This window comes from Athene cunicularia (genome assembly GCF_003259725.1).
Source record: "Athene cunicularia isolate RWA chromosome 1 unlocalized genomic scaffold, athCun1 chr1_part1, whole genome shotgun sequence".
NCBI classification, from domain to species: domain Eukaryota; kingdom Metazoa; phylum Chordata; class Aves; order Strigiformes; family Strigidae; genus Athene; species Athene cunicularia.
The window spans coordinates 69097278-69105956 of record NW_020799091.1 but is presented as its reverse complement, the minus strand read 5'-3'; the positions used below and the strand labels follow the sequence as shown (position 1 = coordinate 69105956).

The window sequence follows — 8679 nt, the reverse complement described above, 5'->3', positions numbered from 1 at the left end:
CCCCTCGAGAGGGCGCTGCAGGCTCAGCCCTACGCCTGACTGGCGAGTCCCTGACTCCACAAGCTCGTGAGCTTGTTGCGCCTGTTTTTTATCATCAGATCAATGGGAAAAAAAAAAAAGAGAAAACCAAACCGCAAACAGAACAGTTTAATTGGACTTCTAAAATTAGGTTTAGCGAAATACACAAAATTGTATTAGCAAGACGGTATTGAGGGGAAGACGCACAGTTTAATTTCATTTCTTCCTTTGGTCTTTGCGGCACCAAGGACTGCAAGGAGAAGCTGCTCTGACAACCCCAGCTTTTATGTTAAGCACATGTCTGGGTTTGAGCAGCATCACTAGCTTGAAGAGGAGAAATATGCTGTGTAAACTCACATCAGTTGAGGAGCATTGCTACTTTGGGAAGACCATGACTCCATCATGACTGCCAGTGACATTTCATTTCTGTCACAACAGCAGATTGTGTGTTTGCCACATTCGGCTTTACTAGACCAAGCATTCCTTCCATCTACTGTCCAGTTATTAAAAACATGGTATTCCAGTCATCCTTAAAGAACTGCCTTCAGCTATCCTGCATCCTCAGGACTCCAAAAGCTGGCTTCAGAAGCAGTAGCGGAGGCCTCATTATCCAGTCTGTTTCTAATGATGTTTACCAAAATCTAGCTGTGGAAGACTGGATCCATGACCACATGAATTTAGAGAACCGTCAGGTCCTTTTCCTTTGGAGAAATTCCCCTGCTGTGGTAATAGGAAGACATCAGAATCCCTGGCAGGAATGCAACCTCAGGCTATTGAGGCAAAAAAACATAAAACTAGCCAGGAGAAGAAGCGGAGGAGGAACAGTTTACCATGACTTAGGTAATATAAATTTGACTTTCTTCACAACCAGAAAAAAATATGAACGAATGGAAAACCTGAAGCTAGTTGTGAAGGCACTGAAAGCCTTGCGCCCCCAGTTAGATGTACACGTCACTGACAGATATGACATCTTGCTAGACAGGCAATACAAAATCTCAGGTACTGCTGCAAAGCTGGGAAGGACAACTGCTTATCACCACTGTACCTTACTTTGTAACGCAGATAAGTTTGTTTTATCTTCTGTGCTAAAGAGTCCTTATAAAGGGCTAAAGAGCAATGCCACTCCTAGTGTGCCTGCCTCAGTGAAAAACCTCTTTGAAGAGGATCCTAGTTTAACTTGTGAGATGCTCCTGGATGCCATTGCTGAAGAATATGCTATACAACACCAAATAGATCATCAGATCACCTTAATAAATCCAGCTGATGAGACTGTGCTTCCTGGAATTAATAATAAAACTAAAGAACTACAAAATTGGGATTGGGTGTATGGAAAGACACCAAAGTTCAGCGTTAGCACTTGCTTTAACATAGCCTATAAAGATTCTGTTATTGACGTTAAAATAGATATGGATGTAAAGCATGGAAGGATTGAAGGCTGTAACATTGATCTGCCAGACCAGTGGCTGCCACTAGCACTGTGCAGTGAACTGGTGAAGAGCCTTACTGGCAGTAAGTTCTGCCCAAATGAAACCACTACACTAGCGACAACGTTACTGAGAGTGTGTCCACAAGATGATGACATGCACAGCAGGTGGAATCTGTTGTGTGAGAATATGATCATGTTAATGTGACTTGCATTTTGAAAATGTAAGTTAAACTTCTGCTGCTTTTTTATTTAATTTATAGAAAACAAAATTAAAACATTAATTTCTATAAACTGAATTTTTCTCTTACTGGTAATTTGAACTGTTTAATCTTGGCTTTTGCTTAATATTACCTACTAACAATTAGATTTCACACTGCCTGCACCCGAGGTTCCCAGACTGTAGGCTGCACGCCACTGCAGTAGGCTGCAGCCCTGTTATCACTCCATGCTGACAGACAGCACCCCTGCCCAAACCAGGGAAAATGGGGGCAGCATCCCAAACTGGCTCTCTAGCAGAGAAGGTGCAAATGGCTGACACAGATGGGATGGGGTAGATGGAAAAGTGAATTCCCCAGCCTGCATCCTGCTCCTTGCAGACAGTAGCTCAAAGGCCGTGTCTCAGCCCCTGAACTGTGTGGAGAGGGATGTCCCCCTGGTTTCTGGTGGCAAGTCCTTCCCTGGAGAGTGCTGATGAGCCTCTGCCTCCCCTGTGCAAGCATAGTAGTAAACTATGCTCATTGCTGTGTAGTGAATTAGTGGGGTGTATGTGATGAGGGCAAGACAGAGGCTGTATGTGGCTCTTTTGTACTGGCACTGCCTGGCAGAAAGCTGAGAGTCACTGTGGCTGTAGGTACTGGTATCGAAGCTGAAACTAGGAACACTTCTACATCAGGAAATATACTTGCAAATACAGATCTAGGAGAAACAGGTTCCTTTTTACTTTCCAGGAAAAAAAATTACTAATGAAAGGCAATACTGAAGATGACAGTTTTCATGTTAAGTAAAAATAATGGCTCGGTATAAAGTAACATTACGAAAGAAAGACTCAAGATGTCTTTCACTGTTGTTGACAAATAAGCGGAATGCAATTTTGATCAGGTCAGAACAGCAGCAGTTTATTGCTATAGCTGTAGGAAAGGACCCAGTGCAGCAGTGACAGACTCTGCTGATGTGTACTCTGACCAAATACGGCAGTTACAGAGTTTATATACCTTTATGCTATACAACTATTTCTTCACCAAACTGCCCTTGAACAGTAGAGTTAGTTAAATTTGAAATGGGAGGTTCATCAAGCAAAATAGCCATAAATTAACCCTGTCGAGGTGCGAGCACATCAAGGTAAATTCCATTGAGGGTACAATATATGGCACAACTCAATTTAAACAAATGTCTTTTCCCAGAAGGTTAACTGGGGTAGTAACACTTAAAAGGAAAGCATAGTATCCAGAAATAAGGCACAGACAAAGGGCTTGTTACCGGATGACATAGCAGTTATTCTTAAATATCAACATCATTTACTGCTTCAGAAGATAAGGGAGCTGCAGGAAAATTAGAGGGGCATAAAGTGGATTGAGAAATGCCAGTATCGGTGAGGCAAGGAACAGTCTTGCTGTTAATAGTGCAAAATAAATAAGGACCAGTCTGGCCTAAAGAAAGGAAAGGAACAATGATATATTTATGTCCTTGGGGCTGTCCTGATCACATTTCTCAGGCCATGGCATGAAAAAAAGTTGGGTGGGAAGTTAGGGTGACTGAATGCTGCTGGACTTTAAAAGACTTACAGTTAGGTCTGTATGGATGTTCTGACTTCCAGTGCCCTTGTTGTCCATACAGACAACCCTCAGCTGAAGCTCCATTAGGGATTTCAAAAGGTGCCTTACCTTTCCAAGAGGCACCAAGGGGGTTTCAGCAGGGATCAGTCTGTGGTGTTCCCAGGCGAAGCAGGATGTGTGAATCCAAGTCACAGCACCAAATTCTGTCGTGGAATAACTGGAATGCAATTTTGATCAGGTCAGAACAGCAGCAGTTTATTACTATAGGAGAGAACACAGAGCAGTGGAGAGATGGCCTCTGCTGAGATTAACTCTGCCCAGTTACAGAGTTTACATACTGCTAAGTGATACAGTTCATTCTTAACCAAGCTGTCAGATAAGCAGGATGTGATAACAGCAGTGACTGAAATTCTTCAAATAAGGAGGTTCTAGACAGATTAGGAAGCCCTAGGCATTACATCCTTTTATGAATACTTCAGTCCTTTGCTAATTAAATTGTGCAGACAAGACTGATAGCTGCAAATATTTCCTAACAAGTGAGGCCTGCAAAGGCCTATGAGGTGTTACTATATTACCTGCACACTCATTTTTGAAAGATGGCTGTTTGGCCAGCACTCCATAGGAGGAAATTACGTGGCAGAAGAAACCTAGCTTTAGCTAAGGAGGGGTGTCAGTGGGGGTGAATCCAGCCCCTGGGACTGGCACTCACGCTACAGGACTGAACAGGACTCAGCTGACTCCAGTGGGGAAGGCAGCTTAAGCTCATGTCCACAGAGAGTGCCAGGAGGGAGCAGTGTCCTGGCTTAAAACCCAGGTGACCTGACTATATAAGTGGGAGTGGCAGCACAGAACATGGCCTGGAATCAGTAAAATGATTGTGGAACTGTACTCTTAAGATTTCTCTGGTTTTTTTTAATTTTTTTTCCATTCACTGATGCCCATTCCACTTCATACATGGTGTTCCTACTGACAATGAAATGACCTATTCAGAGATAAAGGGTTTATAGGAGAAAATTGCAGTGCAGTGCCACCTGGTATATCACTAAAGGCTTACTTGTACACATGTATAGATAATGCATATCCTTGAGATCTGCTAGGAAATCTGTAGTCTTAACTAGTGAATTACAGTCTAATTAAACAGAGAAAAAGTTCAAGCCATGAACAGGCAAGAGGGAAGACCATGCTTCCCTCTTGTAGTTGCAGGGGACTACATCATAGAGGCTCACTACTACGAGAGGCATACTGTATTACAAGATGCAGAAAGCATAACAATTTTTGACTTCCGTTTAAGTACTAAAATTTATTGTTGGTCTAAAATCTTTAAGGTGGCTTTTTATTTTGCCCCTGTATGTTTGAAATTGCTGGACTAGGTTAAAAGATAAAAAGCTTCACATTTGGGAAGCTTACTCTATTTACAGTGAACCTGCTCCCCAAAATGGCTGATTTAGAAGGCATTACCTAGCTTCTTTGAATTACCCTATGTAGTACAGAGAATTCAAACAGATGACTAAAACTACAAATAATAAAAAATAACCTTTATTCCCAATAAAAATAGGCATACATTATATGCAACTGAACAAAACTGATGACAGTGACCAGAAACCTAGTATCACACCAGCAAGCCAGCGAGCTTCTGTGGAATGTCTGGGGGGCCTGACCGGTAGCATACAGCTTCTGTGGCATATATGTTACTCTTTTTGCTGATCTAACACTTAAAAGCTGAGGCATTATTATGCAAAAGGATAAAGAAGGCAGGCCACTGGCAAATTGTGACACAGAGAACAAACTAAACACCAGCTGTTTCTTCTCGATAGCTGTGGAATAGATTTGTTATGTTAATGGAAGACTAAAAGAATAGCAGCGTTAGGTGACAGAAGGTGAAAGAATAAAGCAAATAATAAAAAAAGGATAATGGAATACACCAGTCATCAGCAAAATAAACATAGGAAGGAGATAAGTCTCTAGCAATGAACACGCTACTAAAATATGGAGGTATACTGTATTACAAGATGCAGAAAATGTAAGGCACCTATCAGTCCTGTGGCTGAAAAAAATTTGATGGGACCTGCAAAAGAGGTTCATGTCAGAATATATGATTTTTCAGATTCTTGCTGACAATGGTCATGAACTTCTATACTAGGAGAAAAAGCAGCTTACATGATCCCTTTCGCTTTCCAGAGGATGAAGGGAACAAAAGGCTCTGTCTTTCTTCCAGTCAGCATATCCTTAGAATCATTATTAGCAAGAAAGTTTCAGGGTATCCAACTTCTGGAAGAATTTAAAAATTACTTTTTTTTTTTTTTTAGGGGAGTACCTTAATAGCAGGGAAATAGCTTACTGCAGTTCACACTGGCATGACTAGCTGGAAGAACATTAAACGTGCAAGTCAGGGAAAAATATTGGGAGAGGATCATACAACCTTTTCATGCCTAAAGCAAAGGATGAAAATGAGTTATATGACCATACATCACGGAATAAAAGAACATACAGGAGTGACAGGGAAAATAATAAACCTGTTTGCATCCTTTCCAGCCCCAAATTCATCATGCAGAGGCACATTAGACAACCCTAAAATGTCTGTATACTGAACACTACAATGTTCATATGCAAGGAACTTGGAAAATTGAATGTTACATTTGGGTTTACTAGTAAAGTCTGTGAAATCAGGTACTACAGGATTGACTAAAACAGCAGAACAGTAGTCATGACTAGAATACAGGAATTAAAGGAAATAAATGAGGCTGCTTACAAAAGAGGACATGAGGCAGCCCAGCTTCCAATGCTTGTGAGGTGGTCATTTATATAAAGAAAAAAAAATCTGCTCAAGACAAAGTTAATAGTAAAAATAGAAATTACAACAAAGAGGCCTCTGAGAGACAATATTGAGGGTCTGTTATGAAATCAAGATCAAATAGAGCCATGGACTGTATTAATTAAGATTATGGAAGAAGTACAGTGGAGGAATTGTACAGGTGTGTTTTCTCAGACTGAGAAGTCTCAAATATTCTTAAACCTATAGATTATAAAAGCTGTGCTGGACTTAGAAGAATTGCTTCTGAGGGTGGTCAGCTGGACTCAAGCAGCATCTTCTAGTCTCACATTTTTATGCTTATAAAATCAGTCATTAAAAGCAGTCATATCTGATCACATTTTCTTTGTATGTTTAGTATGAAAGACATCCACTGTTGTTTCATAACAAGGTCGCAAGTCAAAGTCACAGTATCCAATGCTGAAACGACCCTGCAGAAATTAACAGAATTGACATGGTGAACTTAGAATGAGCTCTTCTACAGTCTAAGTTAACTAGAGATCAAAGCATTCTTACCTTTGGTTTCTTAAAATAATCAAGACCCCTTCCAATCTTAATCATCCATCCATTGTTGAATCTGTTTTAAAAATTCAAAAATGTGAAAGCCATGAGTACACTGAATTAAAAAAAATAGTTCTATCCACATGAACACAAGCTCCTTGCTTCAATCAGTTATTTCCTAGTGTCACTGATATCTTTATGAACCATGGAAGACACTATTCTGTATAAAGAGACATCTAGTATGTTCACAGTTAGAACCCATGAAACTACAGAGCGCTGATTTTATTAAGTGAGGGCCACTGCCTTCCACTTTGTTAACCACAGCTGTAATCAGAAATTGTATCAAATGTTAGGGCTAAGCGGTGTGACTTCAAATAACTGGCATTCACTGGTTTTTTATTTCACCCACCTAATTTCTCGATCATGTATTGAAGATGAAAATTCAAAATTCAGTGTTACTCCATAGTTCCTCAATGATTGTTGTATTTCTTCCAAGCCATTTATCTGTTGAGTCCTCCCACTGCCCTGTTAAAAGCAAAAATAACATGGCAGGGTGTTTTTGTACTCTATATTGTACTTTTGGTCACTTCTTCCTAAATGCACCAACAAAACCTTCTTAGTAGTAACTTAAACTCAACGAAAGTCACTTGGATGAAGGTAGATTCACAGTTTTGAAGACAGGATAAAAAGAAGGCAGATTACAGGTACACCTTGTAAGGGATATGGAGGAGGAGCTCACTCTCAGCCCACTGAAACTAGGTATGTGTTATTATTTAAGCCAAAATAAATGCAACAATAGTTTGAGAGGTTTTAGCTCATCAAAACCTCTAAAATGACAACAATATACAGCTGCTGGAAGAGAAAAATATGTATCTCAACAGATTATTTGGTTCTGATGACATTTTCCACAGCAAAGCTTTCACCAAAATATCTTTTCCATTTAAGAGCCTGCTTACCAAGAATTCTTTCATTATCTGGAACTCTGAACTTATGAAATGATTTATGTTCAACTGTCACGTTTTTATTTTGCTCTTCGTCTGTGTTTTCTGCTGAAGGTGTCAGAGCCTCGGTCTTAACATGTACTGTTAAGTAAATCTATATTTAAAAATAAGTATGTATGCAAATAAAAATGTATTTGCATATGGTGTCACATGAGCACAAGGAAACAGAAACCAAAATCTAGTCACTTACTTCATCACAGGAAGTGAGAAGGTGGATTGTTTTCACTTTGCATGGTCCCTTAACCAGCATCTCGCAGAACCGTAGGAAGTTATACAACTGTAAAAAGTTTAATTTAGTAACATGGAATTCTTTTAGTAGTTACCTCTGTATCAGTTACACCGAATATCTACTTGCCTGATAAACACTCCTAATGTAGGGGTCCTCCACCCAAACTTCGGAAACAATCTCAGTAAGGTACTCTTGGAAAAGCTTTTCATAGCTGAAACCTGTTGCATTTTCCTCTATCCTGATTTGCTTATGGTATTTGCCGTCTGAAAAGATCATGATATAAATCCTAGGTTAACCGCCTCGCCCATAAAACACTCACATAACAACAGGTATTTAAATGTGAAGGGGTACATGGCAGCTCCGTACCTCGTTTCTCTTTTTCGACATGCTTTTTAATGTCTTCAGCCCTGGTCATGTACTCGGATATTTTCTGCCGGTAATGATGCTTTTTCGCCTCATCTTTCGTGGCTGTGAATCAAAAGCGCACAGGCCAGTTCTGCTGGCGGGGGCGGGGGAGCTGAGCCCTGCCTGGCCGCCGAGGAGGGACCGCCAGCTCTCCTCCCCCCCCCCATATCAGGCGACGGGGGGCCGGGGCCGGCCCTCGGCGGCAAGGGCGGGTCGTGTCTCCTCAAAACCACCCCCGGACTGCGGCCGTCCCCACAGCCGAGGGGTGTTTAACAGCTAATGGCCTCAAGGCCTGCAGTAAACGGCTGACAATCCGCCCCTCGCCCGCCCGCCGCCGCCGCCCGGTACCTTTCACCACCTGCAGCAGGAGGTCGATGCCCTCTTGGTAACACACCAGCGACTCCTGGAACCGAGACGCCAGGTCCAACTCCACCGCCCGCCTCACCGTCTCCGCCCCGGCCCGCTCCAGCGCGGCGGTGCCATCGCCCCCCGCCCGGGACATGGGCGCCGCGGCGGGG

General features: G+C 41.8%; 2 protein-coding genes across 3 annotated transcripts; one reads left to right on the top strand and one right to left on the bottom strand.

Annotated features, from left to right (window-relative positions):
- Positions 1–128: 128 nt before the first annotated feature.
- Positions 129–1730, top strand: LIPT1 (lipoyltransferase 1). Its single transcript, XM_026842882.1, has one exon. The coding sequence runs from the start codon at positions 531–533 to the stop codon at positions 1647–1649; it is 1119 nt and encodes a 372-aa protein (XP_026698683.1). The 5' UTR covers positions 129–530; the 3' UTR covers positions 1650–1730.
- A 3000-nt stretch (positions 1731–4730) lies between these two features.
- On the bottom strand, positions 4731–8673 carry MITD1 (microtubule interacting and trafficking domain containing 1). 2 transcript variants are annotated; one of them, XM_026842895.1, is made up of 7 exons: positions 8510–8673; positions 8123–8224; positions 7883–8019; positions 7718–7804; positions 6936–7051; positions 6542–6602; positions 4731–6456 (listed from the first exon to the last, which is right to left on the bottom strand). In XM_026842895.1, the coding sequence occupies exons 1-7, from the start codon at positions 8661–8663 to the stop codon at positions 6361–6363; spliced, it is 753 nt and encodes a 250-aa protein (XP_026698696.1). In that variant the 5' UTR covers positions 8664–8673; the 3' UTR covers positions 4731–6360. The 2 variants fall into 2 exon arrangements, with proteins under 2 accessions (XP_026698696.1, XP_026698706.1); XM_026842905.1 differs by having other exon boundaries at positions 8520–8631.
- Positions 8674–8679: the final 6 nt, after the last annotated feature.

Excerpts from the sequence above, each read along its gene's own strand:
- LIPT1 (XM_026842882.1), top strand. The coding sequence starts at position 531 with ATGGTATTCCAGTCATCCTTAAAGAACTGCCTTCAGCTATCCTGCATC.
- MITD1 (XM_026842895.1), bottom strand. The coding sequence starts at position 8,663 with ATGTCCCGGGCGGGGGGCGATGGCACCGCCGCGCTGGAGCGGGCCGGG. Across the intron at positions 7,052-7,717 it reads TTCTCACTTCCTGTGATGAA|GGCAGTGGGAGGACTCAACA; the intron begins GTAAGTGACTAG and ends TGCTTTTAACAG. Across the intron at positions 6,457-6,541 it reads ATTATTTTAAGAAACCAAAG|GGTCGTTTCAGCATTGGATA; the intron begins GTAAGAATGCTT and ends TAATTTCTGCAG.